Source organism: Choristoneura fumiferana, chromosome 27 (assembly GCF_025370935.1).
Source record: "Choristoneura fumiferana chromosome 27, NRCan_CFum_1, whole genome shotgun sequence".
NCBI classification, from domain to species: Eukaryota; Metazoa; Arthropoda; class Insecta; order Lepidoptera; family Tortricidae; genus Choristoneura; species Choristoneura fumiferana.
The window spans coordinates 6,156,515-6,183,697 of NC_133498.1; the positions used below are offsets into that span (position 1 = coordinate 6,156,515).

At 36.7% G+C, this 27,183-nt stretch overlaps 1 protein-coding gene across 3 annotated transcripts in view; it reads right to left on the minus strand.

The window, feature by feature from the left end:
• The window catches only part of Dll (homeotic protein distal-less), a 132,462-nt gene that overhangs the window by 66,793 nt on the left and 38,486 nt on the right, over positions 1-27,183 (minus strand). For all 3 annotated transcript variants that reach the window (XR_012453028.1, XR_012453027.1, XM_074108752.1), the window contains exon 3: positions 25,498-25,685. Coding sequence is in view for 1 of the 3 variants with exons in the window: in XM_074108752.1 (XP_073964853.1) it covers positions 25,498-25,685 (188 nt within the window). In the remaining 2 variants the exon portion in view is untranslated. The remainder of the gene's footprint in view (positions 1-25,497; positions 25,686-27,183) is intronic.

Consider the following 27,183-nt stretch of genomic DNA (forward strand, 5'->3'; position numbering starts at 1 on the left):
ATAGAAAATCCGTCCGGTCCGAATCGTAGGTGCGACAAAACTGTGTTTATCTAGATATTATTCAGTTATTTTTATTATGGAATTTTGCCCCCCCCCCCCCTAAAATTGCCACCGGGGCGCACTACGCTACGTCACTGGTATTCATGAGCCCATGCTTGTAAATATGAAAAAATTAAACCCCCAAATCCTCATTTTTGGGGGTTATTGGTTTTATATTAAGGTCATTGTGATGTGACATGGAGGCGTAAGTCCGTTGTAGGTATAGTCAACGACATAAGTGACTTTTGTCACTTTAACGTCATGTTTGAAAAGCCATACGAAATTGTGTAACGACTGAAAGCGATAAGGTACAGAAATGATCACTTATTTATGACGTTGACGTACTAACTGAACTAGATATTAGCACCATTGCGACAAAACTATCTGGTAATATCGCAACTTTGGAGATAGCACAGTTTTGTCGCAAATAAGCGATTATACATATACTTAAGGCTCGGGTTTCTGGGTAATACTTAATAATTTTAAAATTACAACGTGTAAGTAAAATAATCAAAGTTTCCATGTAGACGTAACACAAGAGTAAAAACCCACAAAATTAATCAACATCAAGCTTAGCTTACTAACCCAAATAACGTGAAATTAATCACTTTTTTTAATAAAGTAATTAGGAAAATTTCGCTGAAAAAACGAAACCGCCACGGTTGGCGGCGCGTTGCGTTGCACGCGGCTTGGGAATGTTTCCACTGATGCAATCTATCCTTACTTTATCCTCCTGGGTCCTCGCGTACTTTATAAAGGATCAATCAACACTAAGAATAACGGCCGAATGTACTTTATAAAGTACAAATTGTTCATTGAATAAAGGGGCTCCTAGACGGGCCATATTTTCACTGCAATATGTGGCCGGCAACTATTGGTGTCCCTGTCTAACGTTTGAGTAAGAGAGGGACACCAATAGTTGCTGGCCACAAATTGCAGTGAAAATATGGCCCGTCTTGAGCCGCTTAAAGAATTCTAAGAATTGTGAAATAATATCCAAAAAGCCGGTCAACCACGTCTAGGTCTTAAGCACTAAGTTTGTTAAAAAAGGTCAGGAATCAGGAGGGTAGATTTAGCAGTAAAATGTCTGGATGTTGATTTTATATGCCGATAGATACTGAACTGAAAATTGTATAATCCTGAATCGCACTGGCGAGATTTATCTTAGCTTGTTTTAGGGTGTCAAATTTCAACATACACCATTACTATCATTCGGCAAGCAATCGGTGGTCAACCCCTGTCTAATACACGAAGAGGGGTTGAACAGTATTACTATTGTTATAAAATATGAAAGTATCTAACTTTGTAGAATCCAGGATACAGGACCGAGGAATTGGCCGAAGAACTAAAATCATCAACGTAGCTCGAAGAATATGCAAGTCGCTTCGGTTGGAAGCACCCTGCATCCACCATTATGAGATGACAAAGAAATATTACAGTGCTACATGGAACCTGCTAGGGCAACAACTTATCCTTTAAGTACTTATTCTAGGACTGATGCTGATATAAATATTTTTATTTAAATAATATCACAAATTACATCATTCGGCATTTACAGCCGCCGACGCACATATGCGTTTTCGGAACTTCGCCCAGTGCCGCTGTCATAATTATTCATACATTTTGAACGCACATGTGCGTCTGTGGCACCAGTGGAAGACAGGTGGCAGTGAATGCGTTAAGATGAGATGGAAATAGAACAATTGCTGGTCAGTTTTACATAAATAAAAAAAACTGTATTCGGCAATGACGGATGCCGTATGACAGTGGAAACGCGCACGAGAGCGGTATAAACCGCTACAACTGATATGAAAGAGAAATACGGTATAGTTATACAACGAGCAACAAAGGTCGCGACTAAACGCCACGACAAGCTATATAACATTGCGCATAACACTGTGCTACATTGTACGTTACTCAAATATCTTCAATGTTAACTTGATAGCTGTAGAGTTCAAAATTGAATGGTTATGCGGAAGTTCAACATATTTCGTAGAAATAAGTAATAAGGAAAAATTGGTAATATAACATTATACGTAAATCAAGACAAAAAAGGGTTTGAGGTCTACATAGTTTGGTCACTGGCACTGACATTATAAGTTATTACCATTTTAGTATGATCTGTTATTTTTTTTATAAAAGTATACGTACCGACATACGAACATTCCATTGACACCTACAGCATTATGGATAATGGCGTTGCATTAAAAACAGCCGTGCAACATATTATTATTATGTCTTTAGGCCCGTTCTTATCTCTAGATTTTAGTCCTATCCCGTGGGAATATCGGGATAAAAAGTAGCCTATGTGTTATTCCAGACTTCCCGCTATTTACATGCGAAATTTCGGTCAAATCTCTTCAGCTTTTATGGCGTGAAGGACTAACGAACTTTCACATTTAGATAATATTAGAAAGATGAGAATGAGTTAATAAGTTTAATTTAAAATTTAACCTTCAACTGAATATCTCAAGTTTTGGGGTCTCAAGAGACTTCGGATAAGAAAAGTTTATTTTTTCTCATCAATGAAGAGGTTTTAATAAAATACCGACCACACCCAGTGAGAGCTGCGCGGGCGCTGGTTACACCGAACACGAAAATATTGTTGCATTTTATGTGATTCTTTGAGGTACAACTTGGGAATCTTCAAAAAACAAGCCTCCTCATTTTTGAAAGGGCCGGCAACTCTGTAACTCTTATGTTGTGGATGTCCATGGGCGGCGGTGATTGCTTTACATCAGGTGACCCCCTTAATCGTTTCCCCCTATCATTTAAAAAAAGTACCTGTCTGAATGAAAAACTCTTTTTTTATTATATTTTTAATGCGAGCTTTTCTGCTGACGGTACTTTTTGTTGACTGTACTTGCAATGTCATCTAAACTACATCTCCGTACCAAATTCCAAGTCGATATCATTAAACATTGAGGAGTTCCGTCCTACGGAGACGATCCTGGCTGGACTACTACGAAGTCACTGCTATTTATTACCACCAGATTTACATATGTACCAAATTTTATAAAATGCCTTCGTTAATACAGTTGGCTGAGGTCAGTAAAATAAAAGTAACCTACCCCCTCTTCTCTCATTCTTCGGGTTGCCTAGCGCTGGGTCATACCAGTAGCATGGGTAAAACATTTTCGCTGGGTCATACCAGTAGCGTAGAGTGAATATTTTCGCTAGGCAACTTAAAGAATGAGAGAAGAGGGAGTTCACATTTTTTTTAATTGAACTCAGCCTGCATTCATGATGCAGTCATAGCCTGCGCCAACGCACCGGTGTAACATCACACCGAATGGGTGTGAATATATCTGTAAATATCTCTCATAAGATGCGAAAATTAATAAATAAACGGATCCCCGCCCCGTCGACAACGTGGGGCTTGCTCAATTTATCGCGCCGTAAGCGTGTTTGGTTAAAACGACATAGTTTTGTCAGTTTTAATAACTAGCATTTATCCGTGGCTTTCCTCGCGTAAGGATCTGGTATTTGAAGTTGGAATGTCTATAAAAATGGTGACAAGTTCATAACAATACAATACAATGACTCTTCGTTCCTACTCAGGGCTTCCAACAGTGTCCTGCGTATGCTGGAACTCCTCGATGATCAATGAGTATTGATGAGGCGCTGGATGGGGCTGCACACTATCGCAACCTCGTATTCATGGTTGACGGCGCTGGGCAGTCGTAACGTGTATATTATTTTTGTATTAAGTATTTTATTTTATGAACTGCCTGCTGAGCTGGCAACGTTGCATTTTTGATAGTTTTTCTCGATTATTCCATAAAAATTGAATGAAAATTTAAATGTGTTCTGATAGAACTGTTCTTAATGTAAACATTTGTTCGTTTTTAAAGAATATAAAAGTCTATTACTAATAACTATTGGAATTAAGTATTAACTTATATATTTAGAACAGTTCTATCACACCACCATTTTTAATTTTCACTCAATTTTTATGGAATAATCGAGAAAAACTAACAAAAATGCAACGTTGCCAGCTCAGCAGGTACGAGTATAAACTTACACCACTTGTTATTATTATTTTCATTGTTACTAATCTCTGTGGATTCTATCAGAAATAAATGGCTTATTATAATTATTATTGAACAATAAAATACATAGTAAGCGGTACAGAAACTAACTACAGGAATGTAAGTTATAGATATTTTCCAAGGTAAGCACTAAGCTGCCTTATCGCTACAAAACGATCTATTCCAGGAAACGTTTACCTACAATAGACAGAATTAAGAAATAGTTTTAGCTGATGGTGCAATTTATAGCAGATTAGGGGGATATTATGTCATATAATATTTAGGGGGGAGGGGTCAGGCGGTTTGTGATACAGGAACAAAATAATTACGGTTGACAAAGAAACAAAATGCAATTGATAAACTTTGAGATACTTGTACAAAGGCGGACTTATCCCTTTAAGGGATCTCTACCAGTCAACCTTGCTAAATAGCAACCTTGCTGGGAGTGCTAAAAATGGTAAAAATTAGTGTGACGTACTTTATAGATGGCCCCTTAGAGCACCATCAAATATACATAAAACTAACCATACCAAAATACAATATACGTACACTACGTACAGTTCATAAACTTGTAAGCAAAAATTTGATCAAAAATAGCTGAACACACTTCTACGCTATTTTTGCTCACAAGTTTATGAACTCGACTGTACACAACAATGATAGACATAACTTTGACTAAATTGAAGAATAGCGTACCGCTTGTGCCAAAATTAACTTAAGAACATTAAAACAACACTGAATTCCCATGAACATTTCCAAAAAATTGATAGATAAAGAACCTTCGCAAATTTCCATGTCTCTAAATTTAGTGGTTGAGATTTAAGGATTAAATGACAATTTCTAATTCCGTAGAACTATCAAAATATATGTATAAAAGTATGACGTAGATTCAATTGCCTACCAAATTTTATTCAAATACGTCTACGTTTTAGTTTGATATAAACAAACGCACGCATCAAATCGCAAACGATAAAGCTTCCATTTAATGTCGACATTGACTGGATTTTATAATTTAGCATTTTTCCCATGTCACAATAACCGCAATGGCCGCTACACCGGAACACTAAGGTCCTAGGTTTTACCAACTTAACTACATACATTATACCTACCTACCTTGCTTTTTTATATACCTATTACGAGGAAAAGGATAGTGGCACAAGGATTCAAGTTGAATTAAAGTACCAGGGTACCATGAAGATGAACATCTCATTAGAGACCAAGGAAACAAGTATTTTCGGCTCAAAACACCCGATGCCGTTGTCGCGCACTGTGATTAAAAAAGCAAACTGTCACTTTGATATTGGCGGGAAAAAAAGTAGAGCTGGTTAAAAAAGTAGTCAAAATAAATACTGTTGGTTTATATAAGGTAGTTTTAAATTTAAATTGCTTTGAATTTTACTTGTTAGGAATTAAATGAAGACACTGAATGTTGTTGGAAAACGGTTTCTGAGGTAAACGTTGATTACCTTGAAGTATCGCCGACTCGTATAGCCGTTTCTCTCCGCCTTATACGTGGTGTTATGTCCGTCCTTCTCTGCTGTTACGCAAGGCGTTTGAAAGAAAACGTAACTTGTTTTAAGTTTTAAAACGTGAGGTCTGTGAAATACATTTTCGATTTTTTTTTAGGTCGTTGCTATAGGAGGAATTATTTCAAAAGATAATCATAGACGCTTAACTCAACAACAACACAACAACAACTCAACTCGGATTATTTTCCTTTAGGCGGTCAAAAGGTTGAGACCTTTGCGAAGACGTAAAAGACTACAGCAAGCTTATAAAAAATACACAAAGTAAATGAACTAGTGTTTGACACGCTAAGTAAAATATACACAGCAAGGTATGATTAAAAAAACAATCGTTTTAGATAAATACGCGTAAGTAAACGCGTAAAGATATATTTAAATCATCAGGCTTGTAGATATATCAAAGAACTATTATATATGCAGTATAATTACAGGAAGCACAACACACTGACAGCTTACGCACACAGGCGGACAGCGTGGACAGGTAAGGTCAGCAGAGAAAATTATTTAAAAAAAACGTTCACCATGTTACCAGATGTTAGAGTTGCGATTGTGTTGCTCTGAAGGTGAGCTCTGGTTGAGTTCGAAACGCGTCAGTGTAGTGTGGTGGTGGTGATAGATGGGTATGTGTGTTTTTTCTGGAGCTGGAGGAACTGCATGAACACACATTTCTTGCATAAACATAGCTATCATTAGGTCGCGGGTAAGCAAAGTTATTGTTTCAGTTCATTGATATGGACCGCAAAGTAACGCCCGATTCAATAATTTGTTGAATCTAATATTATAAGACTACATTGAAATTAAATTGAGTCTGCAACATGAAAACCGTTTTGTCAACGATTTTCTTTTGATTTTAGAACAGAAAATTTTATGTACAAGTCCGACTTATTTGTCAATTTTTGACGTTCCTTGTGATTTAAAAAAAAACTACAATATTTTTAAGCAAGTTTTTTGAAAAGTTACTTTATGAAAACATTTTTAACGTCTTACGTTGCTGACGTTACTGTTTTCCCCTTTTAATGAAATGCATCTAGAGTCAAGTGCAGTTGCAAGATGCAGTGAGTCAGCGATAAGGGAACGCAACATAAAATAAATACAGTATTTTACAGTTATATTTAATACACAGTTTTAAAATCGAGTGTCATATCTGTTGCTTATACTAATGTGTAATCTGTGACATTAATGGCACAAAAGGCTCCTTAGTCTTGTCTTTAGGCTAGCAACACATCCAACATCTCTGGTGTGGCCAGTTATAAAAAAGTTAATGAAATATTCTGTAATCCATCAAATCACTGGTAGAAGAGGTTCGTAAGCCTCTAGGTTGGTAATATAATGTTTAAGAAAGCAATCCCTCTGGTGTGGCCAGCTATAAAAAAGTTAATGTAATATTGTGTAACCTAAGTATGACATTACTGGCACGTGTTTCATATTTTTTAACAAAAGTTAACTGTACTTAATATTCGATTTTTATAGGGAACTATAGGTCTATTGACCTATATAAAACTAATTCCTAGCTTTAGCTAAAATGCAAAACTATTGTGTAAGACTGTTTGTTTCTAAATAATATAAAAAGAAAATAAGAGTTTCCTTAGTCCTCCAGGCATGCAATCCCTCTGGTGTGGCCCGCTATAAAAAAGTTAATGATTGTATAATCTATGACATAACTAGCACAAAAGGTTCCTTAGTCTCTAGACGGGCAACGGATTCATTCCCTCTGGTATAGCCAGCAATAAAAAGGTTAATGAAATATTCTGTAATCCTTGACATTATTGACACAAAAGGTTCTTAATCCTCTAGGCTGGCAACACTTCCAATTCGTCTATTGTAGCAAGCTATAAAAAAGTGAATGATACAAAATACTGTTAATTTATAGCTACTAAACAATTTTCCAATTAATAAATCAATAAATCATGCATTTCATTGCAGCAAAAAAACAAAATATTTCCATTTTTATTGGAAACGAAAGCGCTTTCAACATTTTCTGAATGCAAATTGATGATTATTATTCATTGGTATTGATACACGTGTAGTGTATAACATTAGTGACTATGTATAGAAAAAATATGACCTAGCACGCAAGTATCAATGGCTTATTTACCTACTACAGACATAAAAAAGGGAAATCAAGGCCTTCTGTTAGCAATATAACGAGGAAACGCCTTATGGGCATCCTGCCCAATAATAGTAGCGATCTGATTGTAATACCTATAGGTTTCTAGACTTAGAATAATTTAGTTTTTTATTTAATTTGTATACTTATGTCCTAACCTACGGCGCTCAGACCTGGTCTTTGACTGAGGCTCAGAAGTCCAGGCTCAAGATTTGCCAGCGAGCTATGGAGCGGAGTATTCTAGGTGTTCGGAGATCTGATAGAATCAGAAACACTGATCTGCGCTCCAGAACTCAAATTGTCGATGTGGGGATGAAGACCACCAAATTAAAATGGGACTGGGCGGGACACGTCTGCCGCATGCATCCGGATCGCTGGGCCAAAGTAATCACCGATTGGGTTCCATGCGACGGGCACCGGAGCAGAGGCAGACCTAGGAGGAGATGGCGGGACGACCTGGACCGATTCCAGTCAGATTGGCAAGAGCTGGCCAAGAGTAGAGACGAGTGGAATAACAATGGGGAGGCTTTTGCCCTGCAGTGGGACATTAAAAGCTATTAAAAATAACTTATGTTGTGTATAAATTTAAATGGTATTTCCTAAAATAGCCTACTGTTATGTTCTTTATGGTTCTGTGATTTTTTTTTTTAATAATGACCATGTATATCTTTTAAATGAATGCAATAAAAACATAGTAGGGGATCGACTTAAAAAAATTATCATCATCAGCTGGAAGACATCCACTGCTGCACAACCCCCTCTATAACGCTACAATGAAAGACAACTCACCACTTGCATCCTCCAGCCCGCGACTCTCACGATGTCGTCAGTTCACCTGTACCACTACCATGAGTTTACAGTGACCGTACTCGATAGCGACGGCGTAAAGTATTTATAGAGGCGCTGTACAATTTTCCATACAAATAATTTACGCCGTCGCTATCGAGTATGGTCGCTGTTCATGGTAGTGGTACGGTGGGAGGAATACCAACGCTTCGTTTTCCGGTTGCTTACTTGAAAATAGCCAATTGCATACAAATTGGAGGACGTTGTATGTCAATAAAATTACTGGAAGATTTTTTTTAACGACAATGAACTTGCACTCAATCCTTTAGCCCTGGTATTGTTTCGACTCCCGCGCAGCGGAGCGCGTCAGTTTTTGCGCCAGCGCCGACATTTCCGGTAGTAATGATATGACTTTAAAGACAACGGCTCAGTTCGAAGATAGGTCTGAAGATATATAAGACATGACAACAAAATCTAAAAAAGGTCAAGTCCTTGAAGTGGTAAACGTGTAAGGAATCAGGATATTAGTCTATATTATAAAAAAAACTACTATTAATAATTTTGAAGTTGTGGTAGCTTAGCAGTTTGAGTATAACAATACTCGTATAGCCTCTTAAGCAGAGATTATTATATTACTTGCGAAGAGATTCAGCTGTGCGTGAAATTCCTAACCGGCACTAGGCCCATGTGAAAGTTACGACCCAAGCCCTCTCATACTGAGAGGAGACTTGTGGCCTGCAGCGGGACGTATATTTAGACTGATTTAAAATTCCCCAACATACAACCGTAACTAGTAAATTAATCGATATCTAAAAAATAATAATAATAATAAACTTTATTGCCATGCCAGTAACATTTACAAAAAAAGAGAAACAAAAACCTTAATCTTAATCGTTGATCTCGATCCTTTTTAATGATAATTATTTTTAAGAAGATATTTTGAGACACTGGGAAGGACATAGGATAGTGTTTATCCCAAAAAATTTATAGTTCCCTTCCCACGATAGATCGATAAAATAAATCTTGGCAGATCAATCCGCGGTCAAAAACTAGTCTATTATTAACAATTAAAAAAAACAACAAGAGGGTCTAACATCTGTTACCATGGGGTACGGTTGTGTTGCTCTGAAGATGAGCTCTGGTTGAGTTCGAAACGCGTCAGTGTAGTGTAATGGTGGTGATAGATGGGCTTGTGTCATTTGTGTGTGTTCTGTAATGTGGAGGTGGAGGAACTGCATGAACACGCATATCTTAAAAGTAGCCATCATAAGGTTGCCGGTGAGCAAAGTAATTATTTTAGTTCGTTAAATGATTATACAAAGCAAATAAAAGAGAAGGTAGCCGTCATGTCGTAGGTATAAGGTTAAGAGGCAGCTTTGAGTAGAGAGAAGTGGAGAACCATTCATCGGCCACACCGACAAGAGTGTAACCCTTGAATAAGAAAGAAGAATTAAAAAGATAAATATATTTGTATTACAAGTATACAATAACAAATTTCATGAATCATGTTTCTGTCAGCTACTATTTGAACTACTCGTAGTTATTCGAAGTGGAATTTTAACATGATTTAGTTATGTATAGGTCTTCAGTAATTCCCATGTAAAAACAATCCTATTTTTGAAGAAAATACAACTTTATCGTAAGATATATCTCAGGAATGATAACGCGTGCAAAGCAAACGCAATATAAACCGTCCAAAATAACTTGACCCCCAAGACGTCGCAAATTAGCCCTTCCCCCTTTGTAACACGTCGCCTGACACGGTCCTTGACAAAACGACTAAGTTTGACTGACATATCTGATAAACTTTGCCTTTTTTTTAAAGTTTCCCTACACGTTAGTGCCCGTAACAGTAAAATAATAAATTGTTTGAAAAATGCAAAGTAATGAAATACCTGTTCAACTATAGGGGCCCTTTAGGGTTCAATAGCAAAAACGGAACCATACTTTCGCCGTCTGAATGCTACAAACATACGTATCAAAGTAATGACGTCATCATATCAGCCGTAGGACGTCCACTGTTGGACATAGGCCTCCCCCATAGACCTCCAGTTGCCTCGGTTGAAGCGGCCTGCATCCACCGTGAACCCGCAGCTTTAACCAGGTCACCCGTCCATCTCGTTGATCGCCGCTGCACATGCTGATCCGCGGTCTCCATTCGAGAACTTTCGGCACCAACGGCCATCTATTTTCGTGCTATACAGCCTGTCCATTGCCATTTCAATTAATCAATTCCCTCTTAGTGATATGGGGTCCATTAACGCACACTCTTTGGCTTCACTACACTTTTACGGAAGTGTACTCGTACTACTTATCCAAAACCCTGTTTCAGTCTCCACGTATAGTCTATCACTAATGGCTAATCTCCTCTAAATAATTTATTTAATCAGGCGTTACTTTGCGGAGATCCGTATCGATGAACTAAAAGAATTTCTTTGCTGACCCGCGACCTTATGGTAGGTAGCTAAGTTTAAAATGTATTAATATTTTGTGGGTAGTTTTGTTTTGTTTGAGAAAAAATATAAGTGGGTACTTAGGGAGTCACAGTGACAAATGAAAACGTTTGTAGCGGTTTGTTAGTCTAACATCTGGTAGCATGGTGTACGGTTGTGTTGCTCTGAAGATGAGCTCTGGTTGAGTTCAAAACGCGTCAGTGTAGTATGGTGGTGGTGATAGATGGATTTGTGTGATTTGTGTGTGTTCTTACAGTGTGGAGGTGGAGGAACTGCCTGAACGTAGCTGTCATAAAGGTTGCGGGTGAGCAAAGAAATTCTTTTAGATTTTGCACATGGATTCTGAAGAAGTCAGATTTGCGAGCTCGGGTTTGAACCCACGATCCTCTGCTGAGAGGCCATAGGTCAAACCACTTGCCACCCTGACTTCTCATTGCCAATATGGTTATTGAAATCGTTGTACTCGTACCGGAAAAAGTGACTGCATGGCAAAAACGCCTTTGGCCGGCTGATATTTTTTTATCATTATATAAGCAGTAGTCTTATCTCAGTTTATCTCAGGTCTCAGAAGGCTAGCAGTCAAGGACGCGCGAGGTGTCGCCCATTGTATGGTAATACAGCATGTCATGGGTGCGGTGACCATCAAGTGAGGTTTTGTGAGACTTTTTTAAGCCTGTGATTGTGAAGAATCCTATTCTTGCCACATCCCACTTTATATTATAAATGCGAAAGTTTGTAAGGCTGTTCGTTTGTTTGTTACTTCATCACGTCTAAACGGCTGGACCGATTTAGATAAAATTTGGTATACAGATAGTTTGAGCCCAGGGGAAGGACATAGGATAGTTTTTATCCCGAAAAATTGCATATTTTCCGCGGGATAGCGATAACCGAATTTTACGCGGACGGAGCTAGTTTTACATAAAATTGCAAAGAAGTTATAACATTTTCATAATCAAGAAGATAAAGTTTGTACAAACTTACGGCTTTTTAGTTTTAATTTGGGCGAAACTTGGATGCAATTGGCAGTAGATCAATAAGTCGAGATTTCTCTTTTTATTTAAGTATATTGTTTAAGATTTAGTTATTAAAAAATATTCATGTATTTATAGTCTAGGGCTCAAATAGATGTTAATATCTTTTGTATCACATATATTAAATGACACTGCAAAAACAATAATAAAACTAAAAATGAAAAGCTTACATTCGTTATACAAATAACGTAATTTACCTATATATTTAGCATGAATTCAGTGTCATGCGCTTTTAGAAACCTATAAACTTTATTTAACAACGTAAAACGATATTTAAAACAAAAAAAAGTTGTCTTGACATTTAATGTTAGTTCTACACTGACATGACGTTTCGTAGTACACCATAGTTTGAATAAAACGTCAATGGGCATTAAAAAAAAAATTAGGACTGGTCTTGCTTAGTGCCAGAATTGTGCGCAACCCACGTTTCGCTGCGTGGTTTAGTAGGCAGAAAAGCTTGTTAAATCATCATGCTAAGGGAAATGCAATCTTGTACTTAGACATGTACACGTTTTTTATGCCTCGACGTGGCAAACAAGCTAGAAGGTCATTAGATGGTAAGTTTATCGCAGTCCTAACTAACATTATAAAATATGAAAGTAGCCCCTCTTCCCTCCTTAGAGGTACCCGTCCCAAGACTTTTTGATGCATATAAAGTCTATCTCCTTCAAAAACGTCGGCACCCGACCAGTGACTGATACCCATAAATGCGTGTGTCCATGCGATGGAGATTGCACCAACTAACCCGCATACTAGCTCTATGCAATATAAATATACCATGGCACCGTTAGTGTTTATATAACTTCATTAGTTATATATTTATTAAAGGCTGATGTAAATATTAATGTAGGCAATGACTCATACAAACGGGTCGGGCCGGATGTCAGTCTAGTTTTATGACTATGTTCCACTTATCACTTGCAGTATATGCAATGCTTTTTAATTTCCTTTAATTTACTAGCATTGCACCAAGAAGATGATACTAAAGATGCAAAGTTTTTATATGTAAAGTTGACAGAAATTTGAAGTTAGCTAAAAAAGGAATTACTTACTTACTTCGCCGGCTCAGCGACCCAAAGTGGATCTTGGCCTCCGACACAAGACTCCGCCACTTGTTCCTATCCTGTACAACAAGGCGCCAGTCTGCCACCTGCATGTCGCACAGGTCTTTTCGGACTTCATCCAATTAAAAAAGAATCATGTAATTTAATTACAATTGTAAAATCAGTTATTGTCTTTGGGTACGATCCTGTAGAAATAATTGTAAGTCTGGAAAAGTAAATGAATAATTGTAAAGAGCTCGCTATATATGTATCTATATGTCCCTTATTTTATGGGTTTTGTTAATATAACCCTTTATTATACATAAAACATATGAAAATAACAGTTAACAAAGCAAAGTACAAAGGCGAACTTATTCCTTAAAAGGATCTCAGCTTCCTCGGACAAAGAATTATCTTGGCTTTTCAAAGAGGAAACGCTGCCAGCATCTTCGGGACCTTGCCTAGGAGGTACTCTTTAAGTATTTTTTTAGTTTTAAGTTTTATTTTATGTTATTTTAAATTTAGGATAGGTAGTTTTATTAATATAAATGAAATGATATTATTTAATTTCCAAAAGATTAGATTCTACAACAAGAGCATAAAACGAGCCATTTTACCCGAGATGATATAGCCACCCGAGCCGGTACGTCGAGGGGAAAATAGGTTTGATGCTCGGGTTTTACACTCTGCTTTTTACTTCGATAGCGAGGAAATGAAACAGCAACAGTGGAAACGCATTACTATTATAATTATAAAATTTTAGTTTTATGAAAGTAAATTAAAAATTATTAAAAATATATATTTAGAAACTTCTTTGTTTGTGGCTGTTTACACTTGATTGCCTTGATCTTAGTTGAAGATTTTACTTGATGCACTAGAGCATAAAAAGTCATTTTATGTCCTACATCCAGCATGAATACGAACTTTACGAGCATGAGAAGTGAAAATAGTTTTTAATCTAGACCCATAAGGAGTCTGTCGGATAAACTATCGATACACCGCAATATCGCTTTTAATAACATAAGTCAACGGGTTTGGGGATCGGTTACAGTATGAAAGAGTAAATGATCTACAAACAACAGTTGAGTACGAATAGGGAATGTTACTGCAAATCTCTGTCGTCAGAGTGCAGCACTAGCGCAAACTGTAAAGTTTTTTGATTATCTTAAATGTCCGTAGGATTCCATAATGTCATATTACCTATTTCAAGTATTTTTTTGGAAATATAGCTCTATCGATTATAAACCTTGTCCTGACAAATAACAAACACAACAAAAAATAATTATCCAATTCGGTGCCAGCGTTCGCACTATTATGAGCGTACATACATTTCGAAGATTACTTTTTATTTATATAGATAGATTTAGTTTCCAGAAAATTACGACAACAAGAAAAGCAAGGAGTGTTAGCTACAACAGGCTAGTGTCTGTGTGTGTTAGTCCATTTGTTGTCAAAAAATTAGGGACACATAACTTTTTCTTTAGCCAATTATAAAAAATATAGTCTTAGAGGCGATTAGCTCCGTGTGACGTCACACTTACGTACACTTTCCTACGGAGTGACGTCACGGCCCCTCACTCCTGAACTCTGACGCGCTTCATCTTTATCACTTTGTGTTTGATTGACAAAAGAAAAATTCGTTGCCAATATTTCCTCATACCAAGGAATCTACACAATTATTGAGGGAGGCCTACACCAAGAGGGTCAAAAAAGGCTGAACAAGAAGCCCAATTGACGTCCAGTTAACCGCGTTAGTGTGAGTACTGATGTACCAAAGGAAAGTTTCGAAATTTGTGGAATTTTTCATATAGAAAACATCTCACAATTTTGTATGGGGATTAAAAGTTTCCGTTGCTTAAATGTAAAATTCCTAAATTTCTTGTGAAAATTTCCAGAAAATTCCGAGAACTTTTCCAACTCTTTGGAACTTTGCATATCTGTAAATGTGAGTCCAAATTCAGTGTTGTACGGGGCTGATTTACTGTGCTTATACTATGTCCAATGCCGGGCTGCATTTCCTGTGTCGCCAAGATCTACGATAGCCATAGTTAATGAATAATGATTTTCTCTAGATTCTATCTTTTTAAATAGATCCTATCTTAAGTGTATGAAAATGCCACAACTTGGTCATTTTTTAGAGTTCATCATCATCATCATCATCATCCCAGCCTATATACGTCCCACTGCTGGGCACAGGCCTCCTCTCCGAACAAGAGGGCTTGGGCCATAGTTCCCACGCGGGCCCAGTGCGGAACTTCACACGCACCATTGAATTGCTTCGCAGGTTTGTGCAGGTTTCCTCACGATGTTTTCCTTCACCGCAAAGCTCGTGGTAAATTTCAAATGTGATTCCGCACATGAATTTCGAAAAACTCAGAGGTGCGAGCCGGGGTTTGAACCCACGACCCTCTGCTTGAGAGGCGATAGGTCAAACCACTAGGCCACCACGGCTTAGAGTTCTATATAGTACATAAAGAACCATTGTAGTTTTACGCAACAATCCCGATTCCCGGTGGTACCTCTCCTACATGTAAACTGCGGGTGAGTTAAGCCTTCAAGAAAAGAGCGTACTCCTACCTAAAAGGCCGGCAACGCACTTGTGATTCTTCTAGTGTTGCAGGTGTCCATGGGCGACGGTAATCGCTTACCATCAGGCGATCCGTTTGCTCGTTTTCCCCCTATTCCATTAAAAAAATGATTGAATCAGGCGTTACTTTGCGGAGGTCCATATCAAAGAACTAAAACCATTAGGTACTTACTATGCTCACCCGTGACCTTATAACATCTCACATCTGGTAGCATGGAGGGTTGTGTTTTCAGAAAATGAGCTCTTGTTGAGTTCGAAACGCGTTAGTGTAGTGTGGTGGTGATGATAGATGGTTTTTGTGCCATTTGTGTATGTTGCAATGTGGAGGTGGAGGAACACACACACACATTTCCTACATAAACATAGCTATCATAAGGTCGCGGGTGAGCAAAGTAATTGTTTTAGTTCATTGGGGATGAATTATTTTCGTCGTTAGTAAAAATAGAGTCGAAAATACAAAAGCGAAATGTTTTTTGGCGTTGACTGTTCCTAATTAGTTTATGACATATTTAAACTGGGAGTAATTAAAAGTTTTTAAAGTTAGTAAAGTTTGAAACTAACTAATCTAGTTAATGCGGCAATTAACGTTAAAGTTAGAGGAATCGGTTGCAGAGTTAAGTTCGATAATAAATGTTTTGTAGTTAAATATTCTCTTGTTTTTGTGTGAAATAATAAAAGTATAGCTTGCTATGGTACGGTAAAGTATGGCCTGTATTTGTCAACTCAAAATGGAGGATTTGAATTATCTGGTCGTTTGTTATAGTCCTCACCAATAAATTAATAAAAAATAATTAATTAATTGGACTGGCAACACTCGCTACGCTCGGCAAGCGGGTTGGCGAGCGCATAGGATAAGATTACCAAGAAGACGCTGCCCATCTTTTGGTATTATGTATATCTAAATTCTGGTGGAAGCTGCTTCCAAGAATTCCCTGAAAAACTAGCTTTTGATCCCACCGGTGATGCTCATGGTCACACAGAGAACGTTACGTGATCCACCGGTGATCTCATGGGCACACAGAGAAGATTACGAGATCCCACCGGTGATCTTATGGACACACAGAGAATATTACGTGATCACACCGGTGATGCTCATGGATGACTAAGGGGCTGTTTCACCACCCATTAATTAATTTTATTGGATGGATAAATGTGATGCCGTCTCCGTTTATTTGAACAAAACAAACGGAAACGGCATTTATCCGTCAAATAAATTGTATTCAAATGATGGTGAAACAGAGGGTAAGTGTTAAGATGGTATGGACCCAGAAAGCCCTTGCGTATAGTTCTCACAAATTATGAAACAGCTGTATGAGACCTAGTATATTATAATAACCTAGTTAGCACCTGCCGTCGCTCGTTATTATTTTAGTACTAAATAAACCGGCTCGCGGAATTTATGGGCAGGCGTAGAAAGTCCTACCAGAAGCTTGCAAATGTTATGTTATACACATGTTTTTGGTTATAAGCCGTGATAACTTTGTTTAAGCTATGGCTAAGCATAGCTAGGATTGAGGGCTCAAATCTAGGTTCGCACCCCTGAGTGAATTCATGTGCGACATTTATAATTTAACACTTTTAGCAGAGTTACGGTGAAGGAAATTAAGAGCTTTTTTAACATTAAGGTATTCGAAGTTTCAACGTAGATTTCATTTTTAAATCTGTATTAAATTGATGATTGTATTCTTACTAACGCAACTATATAGTTCGACCGTTATTACCAAGGTACAGATGTAGAGGCCAACTGGATTTGTTATTCGTACAAGTGATACTTACTTAGCTAGATCTACTTTAGTTATAACCCGTAGGTAAATGTAGGTGATACCTTACATCGGAAAAATATCCTCGTATCGTATTTTCGCATATAATAAAAATAACTCTCAAAAACATCTTTCTCTCGCATAAACTAAACGGCGCTAATAAAAAATTCAAAGCACAACCCTAGAATAATGTAACTCGCGCATACGCATTCCTCCGCGTACGTACACGATGTACGTATGTGTGCATTGACATTTCAGGGAGCGCGATTGGTGCAAAAAACCGCGGCAGGTATAAGGGGTGTGTAAACTTTTTCAAGTGATTACTTACGTTAAAAGTTCAATCGATTGAGGGAAGTCTATATTTACTGGAATTGGAGCAACGGTTTCTTGATTAGGGTTAATTGTTTACAATTGGACACTATTTTTCAATTTGTCAACTGTTTTAATCAATAGTTACGCTAGAAGAGTTTAATTGTCTCATTGAACGGTTCTTGAAGTGAAATAGTTGACATAACATAGGAAGTTTTTTTTAATTCCTCAAATATATCAATCTAAATTCCTACTACAAAATACGTCTTGAGTAATGTTCATTGGTATTTTCGTTTTAATTAAAAAATTGAACAATAGGTAATAAGTTTAGAGCTACTGACTTTAAGTTTGATTTTTTTTGCCCCGTCATCATTTTTAAAACTTAGGTCATACTGAGGTCTCGCTAAGGTCATATTTAAGTAAGGTTAGGTAAGCTATACTTATGTCATTATAGTGAACACATAATGTTTGAGACCGTATTTATTATAATCATCTGTTAGAGTAGCTATAGAAAAAATCGTAACAATTAAAATAAAAATAATTTTCAAACATGAATATAAATATTTTATATGTGTGTGTATCTAAGTATTTGGTTTATTAGCCCGTCGAAAAAGTAAACATGTATTATTTTGATGCATTTTCTTATGTTTTTTATCAATAATATATTAGAAGTTTTCATGAGGATTTTCTGTGATGAAACACAAACAAAAAAAAAAGTTTTTTTTTTAAATACGCTTTTTTGATTTTTTCAAAGCAGACAAAGTCGCAGGTATAGTTAGTATATCAAAACGCCTGACCTTACCGGCGGCCTTACAAAGCCACAGAACAAAACCCAGGAGCTAACGGAAGCCCATTTTTTAAGCCCATCTTGTCCAAAGACAATTGTTCAAAAACCACAGAGTCATGACATCTGACGAGCGTCCATTGGTTGACGGGCCGCGTTTGACAGCCAATCAGAGATGTGATTTCAAAATTCGAAAGTCATGTTCTTTATTTGAAACGGTGACGGTGCGTTTGTTATCGAGCTACGTTGTCAAAAGAGCGTATGGGCTTTATTAGAAATGTGACATAGTTCGTTTTGAAGTCACACAGGCTATTGGTCTGGTGTGTACATAGGCATTTTTTTCTTTTTTCTGTAGGTAGCCAAGATATTGTTACTGGCAACCGTTTTGTATATTTATAGGTGTTCGATTTTTAAGAATATTTTCAGGGTTGTCACTATGTACATATCTTTAAACCCACATATTTACGCCGCTTTAATTAGATTCAACATCGCGAGCATAGAATACAGTTATTTCATATCCGACCTATACTTACATGTCCAGCTGTTGGGCATAGGTCTCCTCTCAGAATTAGAGAGCTTAGAACTGTAGTTCCCTCGCAGATGTAACGTGGATTGGAAAGTGCACATACATCATTAATTTTTACAGGTGTATGCAGGTTATCAGTTTAGTGGTATTGCAATGGAATGACGTTTAATTTCCTATTTTATCATGACCTTACCGCATGATATTTAATATTATTATTCGGTATATTTAGACTATAACAGAAGTGTGTCCCACTGCTGGGCAAAGGCCTCCCCTCTTGACGTCCACATCTCCCTAAAATCGAAAATTTTCAAGACTAAACTCAAAATTAACCACAATAATCCTATTTAAAAATTGTAAATAAAGAAACTTTAAGTCCCGCATCACAGTCAAAAGTAACACAATTACATAAAATAACCATAGACTAAATTTAAAACTTAATATAAAAACTGTTTGAAACTGTATCATAATTTGTTTCGCAGGTACTTATAACAAGACACATTTCGTTACTCCTTGGAAGATAATAAACTACTATTAATCTTCAAAGGTGCTCTATTTTTTAATAATGATTTATTCATAAGCTTCTGTGTGGCGGCAATCCAGCGATGACAAATGCTATAGAAATCCATCATTACTGATTTGCCACGGGTAAAACTAACACAGCGGTTTGTTATTATGTTATATGGCTACTGTATTAATAATGGTTTTATATACCCAGCACAAGCATGAACTTTGTACGTTTATAGTAAACAAGGCATTAAAATTGCTTTTTCTACCTTGTTTTCGTTCGTGTTTTGTGTATATTTCTTAAACTGTAGCATTCACTTTTTTAATATTAAGTTTCTAAAATATCTACATGGTAAGTAATTACAAAATCTTATAAAATTCTCGGTTTACGATGTTTGTGACCAAACTCATCGGAAACGGTCTGACCGATTTTTATGAAATTTTTTGTGTATATTTGGTAACTCTGAGAATAGAACGTTAACTATTTTTCATACTTCTACGCGGACGGAGTCGCGGGCAACAGCTAGTTATATTATATAAAATAATTATCAATTCTGAATTCTAAATTGTACAACCCTAGTCAATCTGCCAGGCAAAATCCGGGTTTCAAAATTCGATTCTTTACGTCCTTTTGTTTTTTACGTCTATATCTAGCAAATAAAACAGTCTTAAAATAAATCTTTAGCTATTTGCGTACTGGCCAGTAAAAGCTAGGATTTGTTTTTAAAAACTACAATCAAGACAAGTGCATTATACTTCAGAATTTCAGATTAGTAACGTTCCAGATTCAAAGTTGCGTTTTTAAATCAAATCCACACCAAAACAGCTACCGGCCAGTATCGATTATAAACACAATACTTGTACAGACGTGGAGTACATTTGTTCGTCACACTCGCTCGAATTAAAGCGAACATCCATCATAATTTAGTGGCTTTAGTGGCAGCAATCACAAATGAGTTTTTTTATAACACTTCAGCGTTCGATCGTGGCTTTTTTGAGTTAACGTCTATGATTTATTGGGCTGAACGCGCTGGCTGGATGCAACTGAACTTATTTTTTAATTATCAGACGTTAAGAAGTTTTGTCGCTATGATTTTGTTATAATAGGTAAAGCATAGTTTAAAGAAACAAAAGATTGCGTTGAGTTTCTATAATTTTAGCTTTAGACATTTCATTGCCTTTAAGCAATTATTTAAAAAAATAAGTTGCATTATCATTTTATAACCAATAAAACTCCAAAAAAGGTCCGCATTTACCATAAAATGACAACAAGCATTCAAAACATCAAATTCCGTATAAGTAACATTTCGTAACGAAATGAAGTTGATAGACAAAAATTCAAAAAACGTGTTTTAAGTTTCTTTAATTACTAAGCGAAGAGGCGTATCCGATGTTTTAAGGAATTTGTGAGAATATTCGACACGCTCATCATCAATTATTAATCGAATGGAGTGTTGCCTGTTGAGAAATTGACACTAGCTTTGAGTTGTCAAGATTTTTGTTGTGAAAAAAATAAACCTTACTTCAGGAGTTAATTACGCAATAAATTATCATTGTTTTAAATAATTAATTTGAAAATCTCTTTTAATTCAAGTTATTGTCTAAATTTGCTTATCCGTTCAATTTTTCAACCAAGAAGCTCTAAGGAGTTCCTACAAATATACGTCAGGAACTTGTGCTTCTTGTGCAACTTTTTGACAGAACATACTGTATTAAACACGTAGCTCTCTGTCTTCTAAGTCATTTCACTCTCGATAGAGAGGTCGTAGCGACGACCTTGAGGAGGAAAATAGTGGTGGTTTCCCCAGGCTTTCCACACCGCAGTGCAGTCCAGAGTTCTCTCACATCAGAGGCCTTATTGTAACGCGCGGGCTCTCGCCATCGCTTTCACTATATCTTTCTGTCACCATCTTACCCCGTTAGACAGAAAGAAATAGTGAATGTGATAGCAAGCGTCCGCGCGTTAGACAATACGGCCTCAGAACAGTAGTCACCATTTATATGTGTAAATAAATGTCTCTCTCTCTCTCTCTCTCTCTCTCTCTCTCTCTCTCTCATTTACGACACCCTCGGGCAGAGATGATCACTTCTAAAACTAGGCACGGCACGGACTTTATCTACCTAACCTAACCTACCTACTATTGCTACTATAGGCAAATGACACCGCCTAAAGCGCAATTTTTGCGATTCTTACGTGTAAAAAGAGATAGTGAAATCTAATTGCTTGACTTGTCCCTTGGGATTGCAATAAAAAATTACTGTAATAGCGTTTTACGGTGAGTCAGAAATTTTTCTGTTTGTAACCTAAGTATCTGTATTTCCTTTTTGTACAATAAAGAGTTTTACTACAAATTTACGAATACTACTGCAAATGAAATGGTTTTAACGTGCTATGCGCTGACAGGTTGTTTCGACTTTATGTGTGATCTAAAATCTTGAAACACTTATTCAATTTGGCACATACAATAGGTTGTAAAGCAAACGATTTTGTAACAAGATTATTATAGTTCATTAATGGCTCCAGCTTTCATTCTTAATTAAAAGTAAAAGCATTTGCAAGCAATAATCACAGTCAGTCAACATGAAGGCATTATCTTAAATCTACCAGTGTTACCAGCCGCAAAAAATCGGGTCCGATCGATGCATTGTTCTAATCGATACAATACAGAATACACCATAAGCAGCACCTTAATACAAATGCTCTATTATTTTCCAATCTGTGGCAAAAAAATACCAGTAGACGCGGTTTTTTATTGCGTACTACAATTCTTTACGACGCTAGGGATAAAGTTTAGTTTTGATTGACGCAATGGTCGCGTTTAGTTGGTAGTCCGGATTAGATTGTCTGTTTTTTAGAAAGAGACCGGAATAGTCAATTCCGCCTTTTTTGTTGTTTAATGAGAATCGAATCAAAGAGTATTGTGGTAGGGCTGGAGTCAACTTATCGATGATTTAAATTGTTAATTAATTATTATTTTTGAATAAATTAATGTTAATTTAATTTTGAAAGTAAATACAATATTAATAAGTAATCACTAAAAACAAATACATATTTGAGGCATGAATGCAAATTTACTTAGATTAAAACTTGGGCATCATCTCGGCCTATATACATTCACAGCTGGGCACAAGCCTCCTCTCAAAATGAGAGGGCTTTGACCTTAGTTCCCACACGGCTACAGTACGGATTGGGAACCACACACACCGTTGAATTGCTTCGCAGGTTTGTGTGGATTTCTACGAGATGTTTGTCTTCGCCCTAGGACTCGTGGTTTTCTAATGTAATTTTGAAAACCTCATAGTTACATAAATGCTAACAGTTAAACGATGATCTCGATCCTCTTGTCTTGTATAACAATTAACCAATAAACTATCGATAAATATCGATAAAACATCGACAAAACCCCACCCATGCGTCGCGGGCGCATCAAAGTGTAGTACAGACAATAACTGAGAAATATTAAATTATATTAAAATTAACTTGCTCTTGCTTTTTCATACCGTTACCGACGTAGCCCTTAGAATTACTAGAAGGGCAATAAATTTAATTATATAAATATTGCGTCAAAGAAATCTGGAACAGGAGATTATTTTTTCCCGATGCTAATTAATTTACTAGTAGGTTGATATAAATAATTAAATTATAACTAAACTTATTTTTGCCCGGCGTTTATTTTCCACACTGAAAAACCTACAAATGACATAATAATTAACTATTAAATAAAAATCCATTAATACCAACATATAGGTACCTATAGTTACCAAAATCATCACAATCAACTACTTATTATTAGACAATAACCCAATAATAACTTCCTTAAACATCTTCAGAAACTTTCCGCGAAAATTATACCTTTTTCCGGGTTCAAAAAACATCGTAATCATATCTGAATGTCATAGTTTATTACAACATACCTCATAACCTTATGTACAACATGAAACGCAATAAATGAATTATGAATTACATGCAAAGTTTTATACAAATCCACGCACTAACATAAAGCTGTACAAAGCGACATTCGAAATTAAATACTCTCACATTGATAATATTAGTGTGTAGGATGTTTTTCATTTATACGCGGAACTAGATTATTCCCGCGACTTCTTCTGCCATGAATTTGTATATTGCCATCTCGCAGGAACTATAAACCTTCATAATGTTTCGTGTTAAAAACTGGTAGAGCCTTACTGTAACCACTTGCTAGCTGCAGTACGAATGGGCCGGCTCGACCGGGTTAGTACCACACTCCCATGCACAGAATACCGGCATGAAATAGTTCTTTTACTACTGTGTTTCGTACGGTGAGTGAGAGATCCGGAGGCCCAACTCCCCTCCCCCTTCCTCCCTCCTCCATTAGCCCCCCTTATAGGCCGGCAACGCACCCGCAGTCCTAATAATGCTGTAGGTGTCCATAGGCGGCGGTGATCACTTACCATCAGGTGACCCGCATGCTCGTTTTCCAGCTTTTTGATATAAATAAATATATATCCTACATAGGATTTCAAACAATCTCCACACCAAATTTTGTCTAAATCGATTAAGCGGTTTAAGCGTGAACAGACAGACAGACACACGGGCATTACTTTCGCATTTATAAAATGAGTAAGAATTAAAACAGATAATGCATAAATTAAGCTAAGGAATAGTGCTTCAAAACAAATGTAAACAAATAGTCAAAATAATCAAGCAAAATAATTTCTACGTGTGAAAATAGATACGAAGCATTGAAACTAAAACGTAGATTAAATATAGAATATGATTGAAATCAATAATTTATGGAACTCGCAAATTACTCACATAAAAACATATTAACGTGATTTGTTGTAAAATATTAAAATCAACACTTAAATGACAACTGTAACTAAAAATAAGTAACCACAATTACTCCATTATTATCAAAAAATATATAACAGCAATAAAATATAGTAAAAATTAAACGCATAATTACGGTTATCATTGTTCCTAACAGTATAGCGCGATTAAACAGCTACCAACTACGCTGTGTTCAATTAAATTAACAATTATAACTTTTTTTAAGCGCCTCTACCCACCTTCCGCACTCTACCATCCCATCATTTGATAACGATTATTCATTCTCAACGGAGACACATGACGAATCAATCGGCGCGAATCGAATCCAGCCAGTCGTATGTGGCTGGCCGGTTAGAAAAACTGTTGGGAAAAAGGCGGGAGTTCTGACGTTTAATGCTTCGTGATGCTATGTTTTGAATTTGGAAGGATGAAGACGAGAAATAATGTGGCTGGCTAGTTACATTATAGTTAAATCTTATATAAAGAACAAAAAGAACAATAATTATTATTTGTCTAATTAATACACTTACAAAAGTTTTTTAACGAAAACTAAAAAAAGCAAATACGTATTTTAAATATTACTCCGATAAAGTCTTATGTCTAAAAAAATAAAAATAAACGGCACCTTCAAATAACTATTTCGAACCGCTATCTGTGACAGAATTAAAAAAAAGAATACGTTTAATTGCACGTTGCTGTATCAGTAAAGATAAGTGAAACATAAGGAGTTATGAGACGTATTGTTGTAAAATAAAGGTTCCTTTACCTTTGAGTGTTAGTTGCTTAAAAAAATTGGAGCGGTCGTTTAATTACTAGGTGTGTGACATAATTACTGGTGTACCTATAAAAGTGTATGGCTTTTTTTGGGGAGAGTAAAGAATTGAAAATATGAAAGTGGCCGACGGTGTCATTAACTTTTAATTTGTTTATTAGAAACGAAGTACAAAAAATTGCGTTCATTTCTTGATGGCCAATTTATGTTGCATTAGTTTTAGAAAAAAAAAAGGTTTACGTTGACATAGCCTTGTCAAATAAAGTGCAGACAGCTAACGAAGTGTAAATCAAATAGGATTTAAAAAAGTTTAGTCTATGGCGCCAAAGACTTTCTATACCTAGACGTCACCGCGTGCTAACAGTATCGCCGTAGCAGTTCATCTTTTCGATAAAAGATGGCGTAGACTGTACTCATAAAACTTACCTGTGTCTGCGTCAGACCCAAACTGGCAGCTAATTCTGCCCGTTCTGGCAGCGCCAAGTACTGCGTCCGTTGGAACCGTCGATTCAGCTGCTGCAGCTGCAGACTGCTGTATATCGTACGGGGTTTCCGCATCTTCTTTCCTTTGCCATTGACGCGGAGACCTGGGTCGTCGGATAAGCCGCATTTTTCTGAAAAAAAAAGTTAGAATCGGAAAAAGTTTCGTTAACTACCCTCTTGCTCTTTAATGATCCTCTATTTCAATTAAATATTGACTGGAATACCTCCCTCCTTCCGTTCCTCCCTTTTATAATTTAAGGTGAATGTAAGTTAGTAAATTGCGTTTTGTTCAATAAAAACATTTCATAAGTATATGCAATAAAAAATCACCGTCGATTTTGAATCGGCAGCATTTGCATACAATTAAGTTTCTGTATTTTATAAACTAGTGTACAGTCGAGACATTTGAATCGGGACCAACTGTTGTACGTTCTCACAGAAAACATGGAAGTGATTTTTCCTGCCAGACATTGCAATGCCATTGTGACATTATTGCAAAAAGATTCTACCAAGGGTCACGATACAACTAGTTCGATTGTGCGTTTTGTTGATGCATTTTTTATTCACCCTTTCTAGGCACAAGACCAGCTCTGGTTGGCATAAGAGACTTATTGCCAAGCCATAACTCTAGAAAAAAATACGCGTTTGAATTTCGAATGCAGAAACAAATGCATTCGCGTTCGCATTTCAAAATGTTAAATTGAGACCGTTTATTCCGGTGTGTGTTACGATGAGCGATATGCAAAACTGTTGCCGGCCGTACGTCAAAACGGTGCAGAAAACCACCTTATGAATGCGTTTGTAGTAACTCTTATTCCACAGTCTTAAAGTAACATTCGGTTCCATTTGTAGAGTTGAATTTTTGGTTCTGCGTACACAGATAAATGCCTGCCATGATGTTTATTGGTGCGTTTTTCTGTCTAAAGTTTTTAGTGATTTTAGGCGTTTTCAAGTGTTGTCGTGAGTTTGCCTATGCCATGGACTCTGGTTGTTTAAAAATGGTGAAAATTGGACAGTGATCTTTAATTGTTACTTGAAAATAAACCGGGCATGTTCAAGTTGGACTTTTACAAGTTTACTTATTAAAGCGGCGAAATATGGTAAACAATTTGCATTGCCAGTGCCTTCCTAAAACATTTTAAAAGACAGCCCTATAACAAACAAATGGACAAAAGGTCAGACAACGGATCCTTATTTAATACCTACCTACCTAATAACGTAATAACCTCTCCTTGTCACCGATAGGGCATAGAACAAAACAATATTTTTTTTGATAAATTCAAAATTTTGTCACCAACCTTCAAAAGTTCAACCAGGCCACTAACAAAACTGGCTACCAAATTTAAAATATCTCAAAAATTAAAAACTTAAAAACCCGCGTTCGAAAACGGTTACCGATCCCACTCGGGGCGATGCGATGGCAGATACCCGATAATTACAAGTTACCGACTATTATCAAGTAGCGAGTGCCTTTCATATATTTTACAAAATGGATGGCCTTCAGAGCGCATCGTACGTTGAATATTTATATTGTGGATTTATTGCGCGCAAGATTAAGTGCTGGCCGAAAATGTGGAGGTTAGAAAAAGTTGTAGAGTGATGTTTGATTTTTGAATATGGAATGTTACA